This window comes from Mytilus trossulus, chromosome 5 (genome assembly GCF_036588685.1).
Source record: "Mytilus trossulus isolate FHL-02 chromosome 5, PNRI_Mtr1.1.1.hap1, whole genome shotgun sequence".
NCBI lineage: Eukaryota > Metazoa > Mollusca > Bivalvia > Mytilida > Mytilidae > Mytilus > Mytilus trossulus.
In genome coordinates, this window is record NC_086377.1 from 70,768,203 (window position 1) to 70,793,051 (window position 24,849).

General features: G+C 31.2%; 1 protein-coding gene across 1 annotated transcript in view; it reads left to right on the top strand.

Annotated features, from left to right (window-relative positions):
* LOC134718264 (carboxypeptidase N subunit 2-like) overlaps nucleotides 1–13,206 on the top strand; it is a 33,401-nt gene extending 20,195 nt beyond the window's left edge. Inside the window, exons 11-20 of the mRNA XM_063580757.1 lie at nucleotides 1,100–1,171; nucleotides 2,068–2,139; nucleotides 3,739–3,810; nucleotides 4,992–5,063; nucleotides 5,504–5,575; nucleotides 6,988–7,133; nucleotides 8,715–8,762; nucleotides 10,406–10,504; nucleotides 11,786–11,854; nucleotides 13,149–13,206. Coding sequence (XP_063436827.1) covers nucleotides 1,100–1,171; nucleotides 2,068–2,139; nucleotides 3,739–3,810; nucleotides 4,992–5,063; nucleotides 5,504–5,575; nucleotides 6,988–7,133; nucleotides 8,715–8,762; nucleotides 10,406–10,504; nucleotides 11,786–11,854; nucleotides 13,149–13,168 — 742 coding nt within the window. The 3' untranslated portion in view covers nucleotides 13,169–13,206. The remainder of the gene's footprint in view (nucleotides 1–1,099; nucleotides 1,172–2,067; nucleotides 2,140–3,738; nucleotides 3,811–4,991; nucleotides 5,064–5,503; nucleotides 5,576–6,987; nucleotides 7,134–8,714; nucleotides 8,763–10,405; nucleotides 10,505–11,785; nucleotides 11,855–13,148) is intronic.
* The last annotated feature ends 11,643 nt before the right edge of the window (nucleotides 13,207–24,849 follow it).

Below are 24,849 nucleotides of genomic sequence, written 5' to 3' on the forward strand. Positions count from 1 at the left end.
GAAAATGTTGGATTAAACCTGGTTCTATAGCGCTAACCCTCTCACTTTAATAACAGTCTCATCAAATTCCGTTACATTTACATGATGCGTTAAATAAACAGTCACAATCAATAAAATAGTCAAAATATGGGAACATAATTTGTTATACATCAACTGCCATACAAGTGAGAGGTTCAGCTAGCTATGAAACCTATTTTGGATCCTCAATGCTCTTCAACTTCGTATTTATTTGGCTTTTTAACTATTTTGATCTGAGCGTCACTGATGAGTCTTATGTAGACGAAACGCGCGTCTGGCGTATTAAATTATAATCCTGGTACTTTTGATAACTATTTAATGTACTATTTTCTTCTTTAGAAAATGCCTGTACCAATTCATGTCAGGAATATAACAGTTGATGTCCATTCGCTTGATGTGTTTTAGCTTTTGATTTTGCCATTTGATTAGGGACTTTTCGTTTTAAATTTCCCTTGGAGCTTAGTATTGAAGTGAATTTACTTGTTATAATATTATATTCAACGTGTGTAATTGAATAAGCCAGATAACATAATATTGTTCCTTTCTTTGTATAATAGAACAATAATTCTGTAATCTGTAATCTGTAATTGTCATATATTCCACGATCGATAACAAAGTAAAGCGAAGGATAACAAACGGACGTTCAAACTTATAAGATCGTATAATTCGAAAACTAACTGACAATACTAATTCGAAAAGACTAATAGAAAAGCAATAACATAGTAAAACCAAAGACTGAGTAACACAAACTCCACCGAAACTAGTGGTAAATGAGATACGATATTATATATATGATTGACAAGGCGATAACTGTATTTACAGGCACATACTAAAAGACTTTGTGAGCGCTCGACCCTCTCCTAATCAGGAACAACGGAACTAACAGCACAACACAGGAAAAAACCTGTAAAATCCAGTTGTAATTAGCATAACACATATGATCGATACGAGACACACAAACAACTTAAAACAAAGACACAAAGCGCCGCAATAAAAATACACGCGGTCAATGAAAGTTCTAATCCAATGACTTACTAATAATTTAGGTAAAATAAAGTAAGATTTGTTGATTTTTTTACAGGCGGTTGGAGAACAATCTTATTACATCAATTCACAAGAGATCTTTTGAGAGTTTAGTCAAATTAAAAATCCTGTAAGTATTGAGTTTTCGTGTTCCTGTTGTTCCCATGTTTTCCACTTATAGTTGATCATGTTGGTGTGTTTCCTCGGTTTGAGTTTGTGGCACAGATTTATGATTTTGAACATCGGTATACTACTGATGCTTTTATTTAGATATTAAACTTGGAAGTGAACTGTTCAATGACCTCCTACAAGTTCCACAAAAGGAAATACCAAGGTACTGTATCTACATAACTGTGTATTCATGAACACTGTATGATAATTGTAATCAATTTTGATTTGGTTAGGGACTTTTCGTTTTGAAAATGAAAATGTCCGACAATGTACTAATATGCTAAATTATCATGTATTGTCCAAAATAACGTTTTTTTTCAATATTTTTTCCCTTTTTTATGTTGTTTTTTTACCAGTAAGTGATTAAAGATTTATTAATCGGCCTATACTACAATGTAATTCAACATCAGCAACTTAGGTTATAATGTTTGAAAATAAGGTAGTTAAATATATCTGATAAAAAAAATCAGGCGCCTGCTGCGATTGTCATTTTTATTCATGTATTTCATATTTGTTTCTCGTAAATTGGTTTGCTATAGATAAGGCTGTTGAGCACTGTTCGTTCACATCGGAATGCCAATGGATCATTGAAAAAACGCGTCTAACAAAGGTCACAAATTCGTTGTCAACAGTTATTAAAACTAATATCAGAACATCAACATGTTTAAAATTGTTGTCTCCTTGTCACATCTCAGTGTCTGTAAATAGAACCACGACCGGTTGTTTATCTTATGTAATTTATTTTGTTGTTCTTATTGATTTGAATTTCTTGTCACAATCCTTTATTATAAAATCTGTGAATAGAAAAAAAACATCATGCATCAAACCATTTGTAAACTTTGTTATTTTTTTCAGGCGAATAGAAAACAACAAGTTAACATCAATTGAGACCCCTACATTTACATACCTTGTCAATTTGAAAACTCTGTAAGTTAATAGTATGTTAACTTAGGCAAACATGTAAAACACCACGACATTCTGTATGGTTTGTCATAAGTTTGTATGTCAACTTAGGCAAACATGTAATACACCACGACATTCTGTATGGTCTGTCGTAAAACTGTAGGTCAATGGTTGTCTTTAGTTCATAACTGGCATATTAGTTTTTCGTAAATTGTTTTATTATAATTTATATCGTTAGTTCTGTCAATTGAATTCTCCTTGTTAATATGATTACCTATAATTGTATTGGAACTTTGGTGTTTAGTTGTCTTATTAACAATCGTACAAAATATGGTGGGGTTGGGCATGTTTAAGAAACGTTTTAATGTTTCAATTGTTAGAACTTTTTCTCATCTTATTAAAATAGAGACAAAAAATATAAAAGGGATATACAAACTGAGAACACAAAGACAAAAAATGAAAACATAAAGACTGAGCAACATGGAACTTAAAAATAAGGATTGATCTCAAGTGCTCCGGAGGAGTAAGTAGAAATTGCTACACATGTTGAAACCAGCGTTTTCTTGATGCAAGTACAAACCCGATGATGAGCTGTTCTGGTCACATTCTATGGAGGAGGACTTGTGATGAGCTGTTCTGGTCACATTCTATGGAGGAGGACTTGATGTTACGACAAGTGTATTAATTCCGTCCATATCTGTGAATCTAATATTTTAAAACGGTCAACCAACTTGTGATGGTGTTCGTCAACTTTTCAAAGATATGACTTCAAAATCACCAATTCTAACTCTTGGTTCAATATATTCCTAGTAGGAAGAAATCTATTATCATGGAAGTCATGGTAGGAAATGAAAGCTTTGTAATATCGTGTAAGCGGGTAGATATATACGCCATATGCGGGCGCTGCAGGAATGTTGATAAAACATGTAAAAGGTGGATGAAACTAATTCTTAGATTGAAAATGATACTTTTAATTTAATTCTTTATGTTAACACTACTAAAGATTTGACGATGTGAATATTTCGTCAGCTGTTCGAGGTGTTTTCAAAAATCATGTCAGTTGGCGTTTGTTTTTGTTGCAGTTTAGTAGTGTTGTTGTTGTCTCGCTGCTTTCCTATTATACTTGTTGTGTTTCCCTCGGATTTGATTTGATAAGGAATTTCTTGGGTTCTGTTGAAAAAAATATGTTTATTCGTATCATTTCCTCATTGAGGCGCCAGATAAATATCTTTTTGGTCTTTGACCTTATTGAAACAGAAATTGCACTGCCTGACTATTCGAGGATCTGGCAACATAGAACTTCTTTTGATACAATTTCGAATCAAATACTAAGTGCATTCAAGACGTTAACTAAGGATTTAAGTACAAAGCCATGTGTCAACATAAGGCATTCAAATTGTAATACTGTATTTTGATAAATATATGTCACGGTACACTGTCCTTAAACCATTTACACAACATTATTGAATTAGAATTTACCATTGTTTCAACTGTAATAACATAAACGGTACCAATTTTTATGCACCAGATGAGCATTTCGACAATGTCTCTTCGAGGCTAAAATATTTGAGAATCCCAAGTTTAATGTTAGTTGCTTTGTTGCTTAAATTTGTATATTTCCAGGTATTTTTTCGACAATAGGTTGGAAACAATAGACGAAGATGCATTCTCAAATATGGAAAAATTAGAAATCTTGTATGTATTCAAGTATGCTATAATATTTAGTTATTTCGCATTAATTTAAATCAGCTAGTTTAATGTTTGGTATACGAGTAACATTTCTTAAATAAAGGAGTCTTTGTTGGTGAAAATTATCCAATCTGTTTTGGAAGAAAGTAAGTATATTTTTTTTTAAATTCACAAGCTTTGAAAAGCAAAATGATAATATTTTTTTTCTTGGATATTATGGAAAATTGAAATATATATTAGATTCCAAATGAATTTCTGAGAACAAACATATATTTCTATGTGAACTTTCAAAAATTTTGATGAAACAAACACTGCAACTTTTATGAAAATCTGTATGTGATAGTATTCAAACAGAAATCTATTTATAAATATGCTATAGTTATCAAAGGTACCAGGATTGTAATTTAGTACGCCAGACGCGCGTTTCGTCTACATTAGACTTATCAGTGACGCTCATGTCAAAATATTGATAAAGCCTATTCCAAATTATTCTCCCCTGTCCTCTGCAATTATTTTTTGAATAGCGACCAGACAAATATAAAATATCATGACCACCGTCATTGTTGGCTTATTATTATTATGGTTCAGCAACGGCTAAAATAATGTTTAGTTTTTCTTAATATGATTTTGTCACTTATAAGGCTTAATACACCTTATCGCTATTCCCGGCTGACCCTGCCGCTTGAACTTTTGACGTCAACAACAATAACGTTTACATTGTGGCGTCAAATATTTTGTTTTATGACGTCAACATTTTACGGGAACCTGTGTGAAATCCAGCAATGGCGGATAAATAGCGATAAGGTGTATTGTTGTGTTCTTGCGACAAGTAAAGAAAATAATAATTCACTATCATTCGAGTATAAAAAAAAACCTGCTATAAGAGTTATCTCCCTTTGCATTGCTAAGTTGAAATATCGCATCAGGATTTTGTTATTTGTTTAAACATTTTGGATAATGTTATAAATAATTTATTTTCTATATACAAATAAATAGTCAAACACAAAATTGCAATTTTTTCGGTTTATTTTCCGATTAAGGCCGAGGACTTGACTGATAGTGTACTGCTATTGTAGAATTTAGTGTAGCGATATACAGTTAAACTACCTATATGAAGGGGGTGTTCTAAATAAAACCTATAGATTTAATATATTTAAACATATATATATACTTATACTGTATTTTAGACGTTTGACTGGCAATAAGTTAGCGACTTTAGAAGAGAATACCTTTCTGTCTCTGCAATCACTACGATTTTTGTAAGTTTTGAATAGTTAAACATATTTCAAATCATATATATATTTATATCAGTTTCTCTGAATTTATAAATTTTACTTTCTTTTGAATTCCTCAAACGTTAATTATAGAAATTACCACCTCTTCTATGTTATAAAATTTACTGCCTATAGACTTTTATCAAATTAGTTTCTAACTACATTTCCGATATTTAATTCATACCTCAGTTCTCATTATATATTGTAAAACCTGGTCAGGATATTAATTTTATTTATCCGCTAAATTCCTCAGACATGAAAATATCTACTAGTATTCAGTTTTTTATACTTATAAAATTTACGGCATTTCTTCTAATTATGTGATAATTATCCTTTATGTTAGTGTGTGTTTGAAAGATCTTTCTTTATCATTTGTATTATTATTTGTTTGGACAATTTTGGTTTATTTAAGTTATTTTTTTCAGGCATTTGCATACCAATCAACTGACGACATTTGGCGGTAACACTTTCCAGCCTCTGACTAACCTAGAGGTGTTGTACGTATTTGAATAATTATACCCCCGCTTTAAAAAAGGGGGAGGGTATACGGTTTTACCTCTGTCTGTCCTTCCGTCAGTCCGTCAGTCAGTCCGTCCGTCCCATGAATATTTGTCGTCGCATTTTTCTCTGGAACTACAATACAAGGATTTCTGAAATTTGGTTTCAGGGTTTATATAAGTCAGCTATATCGTGTGATGCGTTTTCAGATTGATCACTTGACAACTTCCTGTTTACCGAACACTTGTATGATTTTACACATGATTGCCAAGTTGAAATTTTCGTCACATTTTTCTCAGGAACTACAAAACAAGGATTTCTGAAATTTGGTTTCAGGATTTATATAAGTCAGCTATACCGTGTGATGCGTTTTCAGATTCATCACTCGACAACTTCCTGTTTACCAAACACTTGCATATTTTTACACTATTAATATTATCCACTTGTGGCGAGAGTATCATCAGGGAGCAGTAGCTCGCAGTTTCACTTGTTATGTTTTACATTATTTCTCATAACATACTCGTATGTTTTTCAAAAAACTTTATATATAACAAAATTGTAAAAAGATATTTTTATATTTTCTTGATTATGTGTGTAAAAATTGAAGGTTTAAATGAAATAACAGATGATGCTAGAATAAAAGTAATATTTGATTACATCTACATCCCTTAAGGCCGTGGTAAATACTTGCCTTACTGACAATATAACCGCATCTCCTTATTTTCATATCACAGGGGGATGCTCTAACTGTCTATGCAGCTATCGGCAATAAACTTTGGAAAATAGTATTTGTTTAGTGCACTTACAATCATAACCGTGAAAAGTTCACAATTGAATAACCAAAAACCAAATATGATCTCCATATAAGAGTTGTTGCCCATTTTTGTTTGTTTTTCATGCTTTTTATTAATATCATTTTGGATGTTTGTAAATTGAAATGAAAAGTAAGATTTTTTTTTAATAAATTAGAAAAAAATGAGATTTACATATCGTGGTTTGTAATATTGTGATGATTTCTATATTGAGTGCAATTTGAATCAAAGAGGGATATGGTTATTGGGCCCGGAAAATTTTACCGAAACATCAAAATAACAAAAGTTCTTAAGAAACAAGAAATAATAAACTTTGAAAATAAATATTTTGTTTAATTGTGAAAATGTTGAGAACGAAACAATATATTTGAATGCTTTTAGGAACGTCCTGTCAAAACGATATTGTAGTTAGTAATTTATTTTGTAGTCTACAGCACAATTTGAACTGGAAATGATTCGATTTTTTTAGGGTGTTATTGTAAGCATTACATTCTTGATCACACATCGTTGTCAATACAGCTTGTGATTTAGCCATTTCATAAATTATATTCCGTTTTGAATTTTGCTTTATTTTTGATGTATTGATGTAACATTTACAGGACAATAAACAATAACTTTTTGGTTTGTGAATGCAGTCTTCATCCATTTGTCAAGTGGTTGAATCAGACAAAAAGCAAAGTGATCGGTGCCACCTGTAATGACACAAATATTCAGGTCACAGATTTTCCGTTCAGGAAATGCTATGGTATGTTTTATGTTTTTGTGGTGCATTTTTTATGCCCCATTTATGGGCTTTATGTTTTTTTGTCTGTACGTCCGTTAGTCCGTTAGTCCGTCCGTTCGTCCGTTCGTCAGTCTGTCCGTTCGTCGGTTCGTCCGTCCGTTTGTCCCGCTTCAGGTTAAAAATTTTGACCGAGGTAGTTTTTGATGAAGTTGAGGTCAAATTATCTAGTAACTTAGTACACACGTTCCTTATGATATGATCTTTCAAATTGTATGCCAAATTAGAGATTCTCCCCCATTTTCATGGTCCACTGAACATAGAAAATGATAGTGCGGATGGGGCATCCGTATACTATGGACACATTCTTGTTGTATGTGTTTTACGTGTTTGTTTTTATTCTGTGGTTAGCATGTCGAAGTGTACAATTGTGTTGTGTATTTGTGTATTTATCTGTGCTGAATGTTCTCACATCTTTTGTAATGTATTCCTGTCATTTTTTTCTTTATTTTACATTGCAATGAAAGTGCCAGGTTTGGGTAACCTCAAAACCAGGTTCAACCTATTATTTTTTCATAAAATGTGTTCGTTGCATTGCTTGTTGTTTATTTCAATTGCACTTCAGTGTTTCTGGTGTGTCGTTGTTTTCCTCTTATTGTTGATGTGTTTCGCTCCGTTTTAGTTTGTAACCCGAATTTGTTTTCTCTTAATCGATTTTATGACTTGCGAACAACGGTATACTAACTGTTTTCTTTATTTACAAAATGAACTTTTTATTCTGCTAGCAACTTATTAATTCTAAAAATAGGTTTTGAATGGCGTAATATAGTACGGGTTATTTCCCTTAATTTAGTACCAAAATTGTAACATGAGATACATACAAGCCTTTTAAAAAAGATACTAGTGGTGAATTAAGCAACGATAAAAGAAAGAAAACATGTACAGAAAGACCCAAGTTTAGCAATCAGTAATACAAGTGAAATTATCTGAACTATGAAGGAGTTTGATGACTTTGTCCTTCAACATGGTGACAAAATGGAAGTAACTCTTGGTCAAAATACGTCAATCGAATTTTTGATAAATTTATGATAAAAAATATTTCGTGTTTATATATGGTAGTCTAACTTGTTAATTGCAGGACTAATCAGATGAAAAAAATAACATACAGCATATTAGCACACATTTTCATCTCGTTCAATGAATAATAGTTTTTAGCAAATGATCATTTATATCGGTTTATTTGGAAGACTAACCACCTGCTAATGATACAGTAGTTCGATTACCTAAACCGTCGGCCACCAATGTCTTTTTCTTTATTTATTACTCCTTAACAGTAAAATAACTCCTTCTGATGAACCATATTTCAAAATACTAGTATTCAAACACTTAAGCTATTTCTTTAAACAGGTCCATTAAATATGTGTGTGTGCATGTATATACTAGTATATAAACGCACACACAAATTTAAATAACATGTTTAAAGAAATAAACTAAAGTTATCACATCTAAAATTTGGTTTGCATGTTTTTAAGTCTTGTTCTTGCATGGATTTATGAGATTAACTGTATATTGGTATTATAATCATAATGTTGAATTGGGTTTCAGATGAAGGCGTGAATGCCACTGAAATAACAGAATTTGTTCCAGCAGCTGGTATGTAGAAAACATAGCTTGAAAAAACAAGAGTTATCTAACCTTGAACATATTATGACCAATGAAGAGTTTCTTGAAATTTTCATTAACTTATCAATTGTAAAGGATATAAATCAAGGAATATCATACTTTTTTTTATAATTATATGTTAGACAATATTTGGTCATGTTTTATGAAGATTTAAGCCCAAGGCGAAGCCGATAGCTTAAATCTTCATAAAACATGACCAAGTATTGTATGACCAATTTAGAACATATTCACACTTTCGAGTGACCTTACAAAACTATACTTTCCCATTGTAGTATTCAAACCTAAATTAGAGTTCACTTTTTAATGAACTCAATATAAAACATAGGTAATGATCATTTCAATGGACGAAATGAAGTAGCACTGACATAGTTTGTGAAGGATAAATTGTTATTCTTCTGCTGCAGGTAAAATTTAATACTTATATATATATATTGTTATCTTAAAAAGCAACACAATGTTATCCCCTTTTTGAAATTTGGGTTTTTTTAATATAAAACTCACTGTATGAATATTTGAATTCAGACCATTCAACATTAAGTGCTTACTTTTTATTGATAAATTTAAATGTATTGTGTTTCTCCAAAAACAATACTTTGCTTTATATATCAGCAGCCTGGCATTTTTTTTTTAAATAAAAAGAAAATAATTCCCTCAATTGTAAAGTATATAAATTAAACAAAGATCATTTTATTTATCCTTACCATTTTTTTGGTGTATTTTATATATGTGTATTTTAAAAATTCCAAATGATTTATTTCAATTTTTGCTCTTTCGTCTTTAATCAGTAGGCCATTTTCTCAAGGAAAATGCCTTAAGGGATTGTACACTTCGTTAGTGCAGCTTTTAATAGTTCCCTTTTATAAATAACTGACAATGAAAAGTCATTCCTGTATATCATTTCATAGTGCATGGAAAACCATGTACTATGAAAATTAGAGGACAAAAAAATGACTTTTCATTGGACGAGAAGGGTTGAGTATGTTCTAAATAGGGAATGTGTAAATAATTCTCAACAGTACCAGGATTATAATTTAGTAAGCCAGAGACTATCCTATCATAGAGCAGAAAAGAGAATCGACCCTTACATAAAAACGTGTACTAGTTCAGTCGTATTATTAAACAAAATCAAAATCATAAAAGACTTAGAAATGACAGAGGATCCTGACTTGGGACAGGCGAAAAAATGCGGTAGGGTCAAACATATTTTTTGAGTTCCTAACCTTCCCCTATAAGTTATTACTCTACCTAGTTTAGAAAAAACAAACACACAGCAAAAGGATCTTAATTAAATGCGAATAAACTCATCATAGATACCAGGATTGAATTTTGTATTATCTATAAAATTGAGAATGGAAATGGGGAATGTGTCAAAGAGACAACAACCCGACCATATAACAGACATTATTATCTGCGTGTATGTAGACTTAAATAACAATTTCCAAAAAGGTTCTTAAATAGAGGCCATTATGAAATGTTTTTCTTTTATTAACTTTTAAAACTTTTCATAATCTGGAAACAAAAATATCTGTAAAACGCTATTTGCTTAAAAATGTATTATCTCAAATATCCTGGGTATGTCTTGATTTATTTAACATACGTTACCATTTTTATAGATGATGATAGTATTGGAATAGTTTTACTTTCAACGATCATGGCTGGATGTGTATTGTTTATAGTCGCAGTGTGTTTGTGCATCAAGTGCAGAACAAACCGTGAGTTCTTTTTTACACAGAATAATTTGATATTAAACAAGAAAAAAAAAAAAACAAAACCTTAATTCCGTTATATAACGACATTTATTCCGTGTTCGCAAGGAATAAACTATTAATTATAATCAATTGACAATTTTCTAGCCTAACTTATTTTAAAACTTCACCTCTCAAAAGACATTTTAATTTCGAAGCCGTTTTCATCTGACTATGCAGTAGACCCATACCATAACTGCCCACTGTTGAAGGGTTAAAGATCACTTGTAATTGCTTACATCATAATAATTTGATGAATATTTGTCACATATTAATCTTACTGTGGATTAATTTATTTACGTGGGTATCAATTTTCGTGGATTGAAGAAAACATGCATTTTCATGGATATTGAATTTCGTGGTTTTGGCAGTATCTGCAAACATTCCCTTTGAAAATTTATAAATTCGTGGTTCACCAGTTCCCACGAAATCAATGAAAATTGGTATCCAACGAATATTAACTTTATCATTAAACATGTTCATGGCCCTAATAGAAATGTTGCTTTTCTTTTATTTATATGCAGGTAAGGATTTGTTCGACCATAGCGAATTAACAAATTCCCTTTTCTTTTATTCACATTCAGGTAAAGATATGTTCGACCATAGCAAATTAACAAATTCCCTTTTCTTTTATTCACATTCAGGTAAAGATATGTTCGACCATAGCAAATTAACAAATTCCCTTTTCTTTTATTCACATTCAGGTCAAGATTTGTTCGACCATAGCAAATTAACAAATTCCCTTTTCTTTTATTCACATTCAGGTAAAGATGTGTTCGACCATAGCAAATTAACTAATTCCCTTTTCTTTTATTCACATTCAGGTAAAGATATGTTCGACCATAGCAAATTAACAAATTCCCTTTTCTTTTATTCACATTCAGGTAAAGATTTTTTCGACCATAGCGAATTAACAAATTCTCTTTTCTTTTATTTTCAAATGCAGGTAAGGATTTGTTCGACCATAGCGAATTAACAAATTCTCTTTTCTTTTATTCACATTTAGGTAAAGATTTGTTTCGACCTTAGCGAATTAACAAATTCCCTTTTCTTTTATTCACATCCAGGTAAAGATTTGTGCGACCATAGCGAATTAACGAATTCCCTTTTCTTTTATTCACATTCAGGTAAAGATTTGTTCGACCATAGCGAATTCACAAATTCCCCTTTTCTTTTATTCTCATTCAGGTAAAGATATGTTCGACCGTAGCGAATTAACAAATTCCCTTTTCTTTTATTCAAATTCAGGTAAAGATATGTTCGACCATAGCGAATTAACAAATTCCAAAAGCTTGGACAGGAGCTTAAGTGGTACTCGTAAGTAATATAGTAAAACTAGTATGTTCATTTATGTAACTCTTTTAAATGAATTGAATTCAGAATGTTCCTTACATATTCTGATATGATCAAAATAGAGAGACCAAATATACCAAAGGGATATTCAATCCTATAAGTCGAATTTAAACTGACAAAGCCATGGCCAAAAAATAAAAAGACCAACAAACAATAGTAAACAAAACAGAAGATAGAAAACTAAAGATTGCACTTCTGTTTAAACATTGGAACTCCTTTTTCCGGCTAGAAATGAGCCACTTTGACGATGAAGTTTCATAAAAATTCATATCCTAAAATGTTCTTATGTATTACTTACTTTTCTTGAAGGTCAAAACTGTGTGGCATTTTTTCAACATTTTCAATATGTATATGCCCAGAAATTCTAAAAGATCAAACTTAAACTTAAATTGTGTACATTCTACCTTCACTGTGGGTATTCTATTTGGCCGCTATTCATGTGAATTTGTACTGGTTATATTCCCAAGATCTTCCTCTATGAGAAGCAACATATAGATTATATCTGGAAACTAGAAATTAAGCAAACATAAATACCTATGAATACTATACATAAATAGAGGCTTAGTAAGTTAACTAGCTTTATTCACAAAGTGCAATCTATACGACTGATCAACCCAAATCCAACCGAAAACTAAAGGTCATCTCATGTGCTCCGGAAAGATAGCAAATATCCGTCGTCTTGCTAATTTTAGTATAACTATTTTGATCTGTGCGTCACTGTGGAGTCTAATGTAGACGAAACGTGCTTCGGAACTATTAAAATATAATCCTTGTACCTTTGAAAACTTTTAGTACAAACCTGTTAATAAGTCTAATTCGGTCGGTCACATTTGGAAAAGAAAAGACGGAATTGCAGATCAAATATATGTTGTCTTCTGTGAAACAGATATTTTATTACGGTCAACCAACTCGTGATGGCGTCCGCAAATTCTCAAAGGGATGATTTCAACTTAACCGACTTTTCTTTAAAAATCCGGCTTGAATGATAAATTGTCTGAGATCATATAAAAAGTAAAATCACAAAAATATTGAACTCAGAGGAAAATCAAATCGGGAAGTCCCTAATCACATGGCAAAATCAAATTTCAAAACACATCAAAAACGAATGGACAACAACTGTCATATTCCTGACTTGGTAATGGCATTTTCAAATGTAGAAAATGGTGGACTTAACCAGGTTTTATGGCGCTAAAGATCCATATACTTGTACAAATTAAAGGACAATGACTTAAATTTACTCTTTTTTTTTTAATTGCAGAGTCAAAATCAGCATCGTAAAATGGATAATACGGGAAGCTGAAAAAGTTGACAAACACAAAAAAATAAAAGTCTTTTATTTTGCCATTAAAGAAATGAAATGCTGTTTTATCTTGAGTTATACTTTTCTTTAAAGACACATAGTGTATCAAAATGATGTTTCCTGACATATATACTTTTAGTATCACCTTTCTTTTGAAAACTAATTCTTTGGTATATTATGAAACACATCGAAAATGTTTCAGGGGAAAAACAACTTCCTTCACTGGGCAGGCTATGTTGGTTCATGTTACTAATTATTTTCTCTTTTCAGTAGAAACACAAAGGTTCCTGGTTCGATTCCCGTTTGGGATGAAAATTTCAGAAACTCAATTTTCGGCTCTCCCTTGACACCATTAGCGAGTATGGTCTTAAGGAAACGATGATAGTCCGTCGGAAGGGACGATAAATGGCTGACCCGTGTTAAGAGAGAGCCATATCTCTTGCACGTTAAAGACACCCTTGTAGATTTCGAAAAAGAGTAGGCTAATGCCGCTACAAGGCAGCACTCGCACCCGCAAAGTGGAAAGGGATTAATATAAGTTGCAAAACTTGTTTCCCAATCCACTCTAAATAAATATGTTTAAACTAAACTAACGGTGTATCAATCTTATGAGCAATGATTCAATACAATGTGGCCTTTACCACTGTGGTTAATATCCCATCATTCGTTGTTTTCTTACTTAACTTTAATAACATACAATCAATGCAGTAGATACGTCCTATTTTATAGTGAGGTAAATGAAGTAGAGACCGCATGCACTTTACTCGCATTGAGGCATTCAATGTAGAACAAATATGAAGTGGTGGTGATTTTTTTACCTCATTTTTTCACATTAATTGCTACTGAATGAATACTAGTACATCATTACAAGCTATGTACAACATAAATTGTGGTTGGAATGTCAATGAGACAACTCTTTAAAAAGTAAAATCAGAAAAATACTGAACCCCGAGGACTAGTCAAAATGTCCATAATCATGCTAATCAAATGACCAAATCAAAAGCTCAAACACAAAATGTATGAACATTCTAACCACAATTTATGTTTTACATAGCTTGTAATGACACTAGTATTCATTTAGAAGCAATTGAGAAAAGGAGGTAAAAAATCCCTTAACCTGAAGCGAGACAGACGGACGGCGAACCAACATAAATTGGACATAAAAAGTTAAAATAGTCTATACAGTACTAGGTTGATAAGGTTTTGGAAAATAAAGATACTCTTGGAGAAGAAATTCTTTAGTCGTTCGAAAAAATTCAAACTTATAATTTATGACTATTCTTATGAATAATAATTATAGTTGACAGAGAAGTGCTGACTACTCGAATGTTGTTACTCTACGGAATATACCTTCCCCAACCAAGTGAAGATAAAAAGTAAAAGCAGAGGAAAATTCAAAACGAAAAGTCCAAAACAAATGGCATAATCAAAAGCTCAAACACATCAAACGAATTCACATCAACTGTAATATTATTGATTTGGCAAAGGCATTTTCTTATGTAGATGAACCCATCAGATATCAATATATAGATTATAAACCCGCGTTGCGAAAGACTCATCAATGACGTTCGAATAAGAAATAGTTAAACACGAAGTTGAAATGATGTAGAAGTCAGAAAACAATATAATGTCAATGTTAAGCATTCAAAATTGATATATACTCGCAATGTCAAAGTGTTAAGATTGCAAATATACATGTTTTTGATATCGATGAAACCTTTTTTTGTTACACAGTACAACCTTGCTTTAAAACTCTCAAAAGATAAACTGTTCCTGAACTAGTGAAGAAAAATGTATACTACGACAGCTAAAGGATGAAGTGAACTGTTGTTTTAACAGTATTCCAACATATCAGATATTTCATGTATAACTTTTATGTTGCAGTCTATATGGAATTCTAATGCAACAACGTTTGTAACATTCATTTTGATTGGATAACGTCACTTTCTTACATGGCATCAATTGACAATTGATGCTATGGGACGTACGCGCAAGCGCAGACGGCATATGCCAGATTTAAAATACATGTTTTAATGTTGTTTTCTGTCAGTTTCATTAGAATGGAGATAACAATATTGTATTTTAAGCTCCGACGGCATCAATTTGGGATTTGATGGTCGCAAATACCCGTTTACTTTCTCCGCTAACGCGTCGCCAGTAAAATTAATTTGCGACCATCAAATCCCCAATTGATGCCGTCGGAGCTTAAAATACAATACAGTTATCTCCTAATTCTTTTTCTCTGTTTTCTTAGGTACATGTGTTTCAATATGAGTTATAATATCTATAATTATAAACCTGACACATTCTTAATCTTTACATCTGGTTACACAAGAAATCCAATGTTTGTTTATCCGTAGTGGAAATGGTGTTTGTTTATCATATAAGAGAGACGAAATATACCAGAGATATCCAAATTCATCAACCAAAAACAAATTGACATTTTCATAGTAAAACGATAAAAAGACAAAAATTTTACAAAACACAACTAAGAAAATAAAAGACTTTAGGTCAACACGAACCCCATCAACAACTGTTGGTCAACACGAACCCCATCAACAACTGTTGGTCAACACGAACCCAATCAACAACTGTTGGTCAACACGAACCCTATCAACAACTGTTTGTCAACTCGAACCCCATCAACAACTGTTGGCGATAACATGTGCTACGGAAGGGCAAGTGTATAATGTTTCATATCCTTGGAACTGTTTCGAGTCCAGTGGTGATATCTGACATGGACAATTATTGACAATTAGGTGTGATGCGTCAAAGGTCTTCTTTTAATCAAGTTTGCTACATAATGGTTTCTTTTTTAATCATTCGTTTTAAAGTGATGAAAAGTGGAATCGACATTAAGCATTCTTACAATGTCTTAAATGAATGTGTTCAAATAAATAATATAGAAGATAATTCAATTTGATACTACAGGAAATCTGCTATTAATGATGACTTGGAATTGTACTTTACTGCAATAAGACTATTTGCTTTTACTTGAGGCAATTAGAGATGTGTAGGTCTGTCAAACAGCGGACTAGAGAAACCTAGGTTTATTAGAGATGGGTTGGCTTGTCTTGAAAAAAGGAACAACATATTGATTCACTGTTATAGTCAGCATTATGGCATTAAACTAGGTTCAACCAACATATTTTTTTAAATGTCCGTTTCTTTGCATATTGGATTTTTTTCGGGTGTTTTTTGTTGCACTTCAATGTTCTGTTGTTTCGTTATTTTTCTCTCATAGTAGATGCGTTTTCATCAGTTTTAGTTTGTAATCCAGATTTGTTTTCTCTCTATCGATTTATGACTTTAGAACATCGGAATACTGCTGGTACCTTTATCTGTACCAAGTCAAGAATATGGCAGTTGTTATCAATGTTTCTTTCTGTGTTAAATTTTGTTTTGTTGCACATCAGTGTTGCTGTTGTTACTTGGTGTTCCGCTTATGTTTAATGCATTTCCCTCAGTTTTGGTTTGTAACCAGGATTTATTTTTTTTCTCAGTCAATTTATGAGTTTGAACACCAGAATACTGCTGTTATTAATTATGACAAGTATTTCTGACTTGATGAGATTAGCCTGAGGCACATAAAGATGTGTCGGCCAGTGTGACGTATAGAAGGAAACAAGATATTGATTCACTGTTATAGCGAGTATTTTATTATTACAAGTATTTCTGATTTTTATTACAAGTATTTCTGATTTGTTAAGGTTGACCTGAGGTAATGTGTTTTCTTCAGTACAATAAAATAATGGATGTGTGAAGGTTTGAGAGGGCTACTTGAGAAAGAAACAAGATATATATTCACTGTTATAGCGAGTATTTTATTATTACAAGTATTTCTGATTTGTTGACGTTGACCTGAGGTAATGTTTTTTTTTCTTCTGTACAATAAAATAATGGATGTGTGATGGTTTGAGAGTGCTACTTAAGAAAGAAACAAGATTTTGATTCACTGTTATAGTGAGTATTTTATTATTACAAGTATTTCTGATTTGTTGAGGTTGACCTGAGGTAATGTGTTTTCTTCTGTACAATAAAATAATGGTACACCTCAACAAACTAGACAAAGAGGTACATGTATAATGATCTACCACTTTACAAACAAGGGGGCACCACGAAGGGACTGGAGAATGACCAAGCCTTTCATCATACTACTTCTTTTCACTATGGTATATTAGGTGATGATGTGAAATGACTTTTTAACAAACAAAAAGGATAAAATCATAAGTTAAGCATTTTGAATTCTCCAGATTCCCTTCAAATGGGCCCCCACTGATTTTGACAATTAAAAAAAAGCAAAACATGATGGAAATAAAAAACAAGATGCAAAAGAAGAGACACATAAAAATATTGTGTATTTTGACTCCTGAATCAGTGACCTTGACTCTTGAATCAGTCACTTTCACTCCTGAATCAGTGACCTTGACTCCAGAATCAGTGACCTTGACTCCTGAATCCAGTGACCTCAGTAAATACAACCTACTTTCCCTGTATATCATTCGGTCATTGTACAATAAAATTGTTCTCTAATAACATTCTGATATATTTATATATATAATGTAATAAACAGTGGTTTGTGATAAAAGTAACTATTTAAAATGTTTGGGGTCATTAATAGCTGACCTAGCACTTTTTTTAAAACTACACAAGTTTCTCCCTACAGCACCTCGTTGCTTTTTCCTTTATATTTGTCATTTAGTTCACAAATTCAATACTATGATCTTATTAATTATTAACTATTATCTTGATGAAAATATACAATAAACAAGAATATAACCAAAAATATCAGGTTTTATATGAGGTAAAACAGAAAGTTGGTTTTACATGAGGTAAAAAGGTTAATGACTTTTATAGGTTTTATGAGAGGTAAACAAAAAGGTTTATTGGTGTTAAATTTGTATAGAATCTATCAATGGGATGCTGCATATCAATCAATAATTTTTTTCATACAAAAGTAAAAAGACCATTCACAAGAAATCTTCCTCTTGTTTTTAAAAAAACCTTGTTTATAACAAAAGTTAGTAAATTCTACAAATTTAAGGTGGTACCGAACACTACAGGGAGATAACTCTGTAAAATCAGCTAAACGTTTTAATTACGTTCTGTTATAAGGGGAACATTAAGCTTCTCAATGATCAAAATTAGTGTTTGTCAAACTGCTATATAACCAGTTTTATTTTTTCTGATAAAATAGTTGGTTCAAATTTTTTGAAATTTATATATTTTTGTCAAAGGGTCGGTGTAAATACTTTGTCGAAATTTTAGGAACATTAAACAAGCCAAATTAATTTTAGTGACAGTGTTGGGTACCACCTTAATGGTAAAATTTGAAGACTTTGAATTGCTCAATTCTAGTATACATAATGTATTTCTGTCTCTTAAAATATTCAAGAAAATGAGCAAAATTGCATAAAAACGTAAAATATTGCCCATTTAAGGGTAACATCTCCTGTTAAATATCAATTTTTATTTTTGGTGAGATATCTGTCTTAATAATATAAAGGCTATGTGCTTCTCATAACTCTAGTTTCTACATTACTATCAAAGTAGTAACTATTGAAAATTCAAAAGTGGAAGAAATTTTAAAAAGATTTTTTGGTACAGTCTTCTATCAGAATACAACTGTATAATGAGAAAGAGAAATTCTGTTGAATGTTTGAAGAAAGAGAAGATTTCCGAATGGTCTTCAATTCATAAATGAAATTATCAGATCTAAAATCCACAACATTTAATAGCACTATCTTGCTTTGGGGATTTCAACAACAAAAAAATCATTATACAAAATTTAGATCAGTCTTCAAAAGGAACTAATTTTTCTTAAACAAAAATGAGATTACTTCTAATTCAAAATTTAGTACATAGAAAAAACTAAATAACACTTAGTTGTAAACAGGTTTCTTGGACACGATTTATTTAACTATTATGTTAAAGCAATGTGTCCAAACAAAACCAGAGATTTTTTACCATAAAAAGTTTATTTTGCAGATCTTATTTCTGACAAGTGTAAATAGGTTAAAGGTCAAGTGTAAATAGGTTTAAGGTCAGCTGCAAGTGATGCACAGTATAATTTTCTGACAAAAAAAAACCCACAAATATAATTATCATGCAACTTTTTAACAATTCATTATTTTGCTTCATTATTTTTTACCAATTGATTCAATTATACAATAAAAGTACTATTAAGGTTCCATAGTTTTACAGATTTCTTATCAAATTAAAGATACTGAATCAGTCCTAAATTCAAAATATGTAATGCATGTGGCAAAATTTGTTACAAAAAAATATTGTAATTCATAATAATGCTATTAGATATAATAAACAATCATTTATAAATCTTTTCATCAAAGCAGATCTTAACTATCCTGATATAAATACAAAATTTTGCACTGAAATGATATTGGTCAGATTCGAGTTGTAAAATGAGGCATTAAATGATGTAGACCTTAGTTCAGGGAGATAACTCTTTAATTCAGTGTTGCCTTTGTAAAAGTCAAGTTTCATCAATGTATTTTAAGCATTCACCTGAAACAGATTGGAAATAATCTGTTACCAAGAAGCTTAGAATGGAGGACATAAACATACTAATGATTTTAATAGTTATCTCCCTTAACCTAGGTCTATTTCCTTAAGTTTATCTTAATTGTATACAAGCACCTGCGAGAAAAAGAACAATTAAAATAAATTGGATTTTAAGATTACATGTCTAAGATTCACAAAATCACTGAAGAAAACAAAAAAGAGGTAGATAAGTAAAAAAAAAACACTCCACACAGTTTGTGTATAGAAAACAGTCAGGGTTGTCTCTATTATAATCATCTTCATTCCATCCTACTAGATTTTGTATACCTGATTATTTATTATAGATTTCAATTCCACTAAAAACATTTCCCATTCTGACAAATTAATGACAATTCCGATTCTCTGCCAAAGACAATTTGGATTCTCTTTGCCAAAGACAATTTTGATTATCTTTGCCAAGACAATTTCAATTCTCTTTGACAAAGACAATTTCGATTCTCCTTGCCCAAGACAATTTCGATTCTCTTTGCCACAGACAATTTCGATTCTCTTTGCCACAGACAATTTTGATCATCTTTGCCGAACACAAATAACTTTTCTCAATCTGACAAATTAATTGCCATTGAATGATCATTACCAGACTGTATGAATCCTGTTTTCTATACACAAAAGTTTCCAATGATAACAGAAAAAACAAAAATGATCTATGATTTCTGTAACAACATCCCTACGTTATGATTTCAAATGAACACATATGCATAATATATAGTAAATACCAATCTATACAAATAAACAGCTCCAGGACTGACAAACTAGTCGTAGCCTTGGCCAAAACCTGTCTTCAGCTCCACGGCTGACAAACCTTGGCCAAAACCTGACTCTAGCTCCAGGCCTGACAAACTAGTCATAGCCATGGCCAAAACCTGTCTCAATAGGCCTGAAATGTCCACAGCAATCTCTGACCAAGCTTGACCACAACAATGCATATCTCTCTGACCAATCATGTGACAAAATTTCTCTTTATAATTCTAAAACGTTGTTACAAATCAACCCCTTAACACCTTATATACTTTTTTATAAGGATGTTTGCTTCTTTGATTTGATTTGATTTGATTTTACTTTTATGTTAAATATTTGGAATCCTCTGTCTGTAATGCCAATAAAAAATTCCCCACTAAAACATATTTTTTCTTTCATAATTTTATAGTGTTCAAAGCTATTTTTAAATATTTTGTATGATCCTGATTATTTTCTTTCAGTCAGATGGAATAAAATTGCCAATGTTAAATGTATGAAAAATCTAGAGGATTCTTTCCCGCCATATTTTCAATTAATTGTATTTTAAAAACAAGGACACATACATATATCATTTTTTCTACTTCTAAAAGTGGTACCCAACACTACAGGGAGATCACTCTGTAAAATCAGCTAAACGTTTTAATCATTCTGTATTGTTAAGGAAATATTAAGCTTCTCAATGATCAAAAGATTTAAAAAATATTATTGGGTACCACCCTAAGTTCCTTTATAAAAATCTTTTGAAAATCTTGTTATTTAGAAACAGAAGAGCAAACATCCTTATACATACAATAACCTTATTGTACGAATCACAAATGGAGAAGTTGAAAGTTTAAACATATCTGTATACTTTTGTTGTTTTAATGTTCATGTTATACAAATAATAAGAAATATGTTCCTACAAAAATTTTCTTAAGATATAAATAGTGTGTTCTATTTCCCCTCGTAATTTACTTGTGAATAACCAGCATCTAACATGATTTAATTCTGTTCTGGATTTCACACAAAAATTGTCACAAAATAAGTTTCAAAAAGGATTCACAACTAAAACATACACTGGTGAACAACAATCAAGAGTATACATACGTTAAAAGGGAGATAACTCTGTAAATTATCTAGCATTTTAATGAAATCTTTAATAATAAGATTTTTTTTTCAAATCTGAAAGTGAAATAAATCACGCGACTTATCTCCCCTTTTTACAATTTCCTAAGATGGGCTTATAAAAAGATAATACATCGATTTCGTTCAAAAAACAATCACCGGGTTTAATGTCCATAACAACCAAAATGAATTGCCATGGCAACAATCATGTCAACATGCAATAAAAATTTCAATCACAGTCTCTCGCGGGCAGTAATCAGAACTTGATAAATATCATATAACAAACAATAGACGTAAACTTTGTCCTGGTTATTGAACTTTCTAATCCTGATAGAGCATGCAAGAGCATACATAAAATATACTGTTTCAAACAAAAATGCATTTTATAATCATGGTTTTGATCAATAAATCTAAAGAAATAAATAATAAATATATGGAGAAAATAAGTGCATTTAATCCATGTTGAAACATAAAGGTTTTTAACATCATAAGCTGTCAGAAAGGTTGAGTAGAGTCTTTCCATGTTTCTTAAAAAAAGTTTGTGGTTTGAAGTTTCAATGATAAATGATTGTGGCCATCTTTTATTAGAATTTTGATTGTTAATATAGACTAGTGCAAGATAATATTGATAACACAGTTTTAACTTTAGCCACAAGTTTTGTCAGTTTACACTGTTAACAATCTTTTCAGAGGTTTGCTCTAAATGGTAGAGCAGTTTGCATTGAAGATATCTTTTTATCAAATTATCCTCAAACATGTCTTTTGGAGGTGAAAGTGTTCTAGCAATGAAATCCATAGGACAATTTATTCAGTAATAAGTTATTCACTAACAACATCATTAACAAAGATAAAAATAGATTAACCATGATGTAACATAATATAAGAAATCTGATTACTTATGACATGATAAATACCCATTCTCACATATTGACCTCAACCTTCTATATAAAATCCTCATAGTTATATTGGCCACAATATTCCCAACTACCGTATCAAGAGGAGTATAATCCGCATTTTAATGGGTTAGAAAAATGTGGACAATACATGATACGGTATAAGAGGTTGTTTTGAATTCAGAGACAAAATGACTGTGAATATATACTATCAAATCATTCCATTCTCAATTTTATCAAATCATAACAACAATTTATGTATACACAACAATTACATTAAAAATATGATACACATAAAAATATGACCGGCATTGTTTGAAAAATGTCATTTCCTAAATTAATGCCTCTTAACCGAAGTGAATTATAAAATTTAATCAGTGCCTGTATGTTATATAAAATTTTGTCATCATTTACCAGGATGACTTCTTCCATTATCATTTCTCTAGTTAAAATTCCCATGGACATAGCAATTCAAATCCTGTCAAAAGTATGACACTGCTACTTAAAAGAATTCACAAAAGAAAAATTCTAACAAAAATAGTTTATCTGACTAAAGAATACAAATTTCAATTTGTTTATTAACGCAAAAATGATGCCTCCCCATTTAATTCACTCTATGGTAAAAAGGAATAAAATTACATAAAATATTATCAAATTCGTACAAAACTTTAAAATATGCCACTAAACATGTAAACCAGCAGGTCCATGTGGCAAAAAGGGTGTTTATATTTTGTTATAAATTTAGAAGTTGATTATAATCTACAGGAGATTAAAAGCTTAACAAAAGTATGTGTTCAACACAAGATATATTCATTCCAATTGAAGAGTATAATTTATTAATATTTGCCATCTCTTTCAGCATTCAGAATGATGAGACAAATTTATATATTGTGAACTAATAATGGGGGTGGTTAGCTTTATTAAAATTTATCAACTGCTTGGTGTTTGGTACCAGTCAACAGGCCTTTATTCTATAAATAGTTCTCAGAATTATGAAAAAAATCTTTAAAGTTTAGAACAAATATTCTGGCAAGAACAGACTGTTAATTTTTAAAATAGAATTGAAAATAATTTTGTGATTGAAATAGCATAAGTACAGGACAGGAAAACAGCAATTTTTTAAATCACAACATTTATGCTCATAAAATGACGGCTCCCTGAGTAGACAAACATTAGGCATCTTGGCCCTGCCTTTACAAAGTGCCTCCCCCAAACATCATATCAACTCAATAAAGATTCTATCAGCTGACAAATATAGCTTTTACTGGGAAATGACAAAACAATGGGAAAAAATTTAACTGCCTTGGAAAAAGTTTGTGTAACAAAACATTTTTTGAAGATAGTTTTAATGTCTGGAAAAAAGTTTTATGCTATCAAAATTTTATGAAAAAAAAGCCTGGAATTATTTACTTATTCAAACTTTTAGACAAAAAAGAAAACCTGAACCATTTATAGCCCATGTTTTAATTGACACACCTACCCTGTGCACAAAGATCTTAATATAAAAAACAAATTATTTGTTGCTTTTTTAAAAAGTTAATTGTGTAAGTTTTATTTTTCGAATCAAAATGTTTAAGTATTTTTATGTACCACATTACACTGTAAATAAGTCATGTAAGTCCTCCAGGGAAATTTTATATACAATTCTCAAATAACATAATGCTGTGATGTGTTTCTACGGGAAATCACCTATTCTTTATAAAAAGGGGGAGTGTATGTTAACTAGAACCAATATGATGCCAGTAATTATTCCCCCATCAAAAATGAATAGAATTCCCCATAGATAATGGAAATTAGTATAACACAATTTAATGAAGAGGTAGATATAATAAAATGAGGTATTTCCTTTGAAATAAGGCCATAATGACCTATTAGTTGTGTCTGTAGATTAATGCCCCTACACATGTAGTTTTTTTCAATAAATTTCAATTGTTTTGAAAGTTTTTCGTTTTTTGATATGAGTAATGTGTATTGCACTATTACTCAAAAGAACTCAGAAAATCAAATGAAGGAACTAAATCACCAACAACATCATTATATATACATTTATAGAAGAAAACATATGTTTGTCAAATGGTAGAGAAGTTTAAAGCCAAACAGAAGGACATTTAAAGGGAGATAACTCTTTAAATCAGTTATGTGTTTGTAAAAGTCAATTTGCATCAATGCATTCTAAGCATTTACCTGAAACAGATTGAAACTAATCTATGTAACCCAGAAGCTTAGAATATGCTTATGAAAATGGTTGACGCAAATGTACTGTTGATTTCTAAGAGTTACCTCCCTTAACCTAGGTCTACATCCTTAACTCGAGGTGGCCATGATAGATAACCTCTATCCTG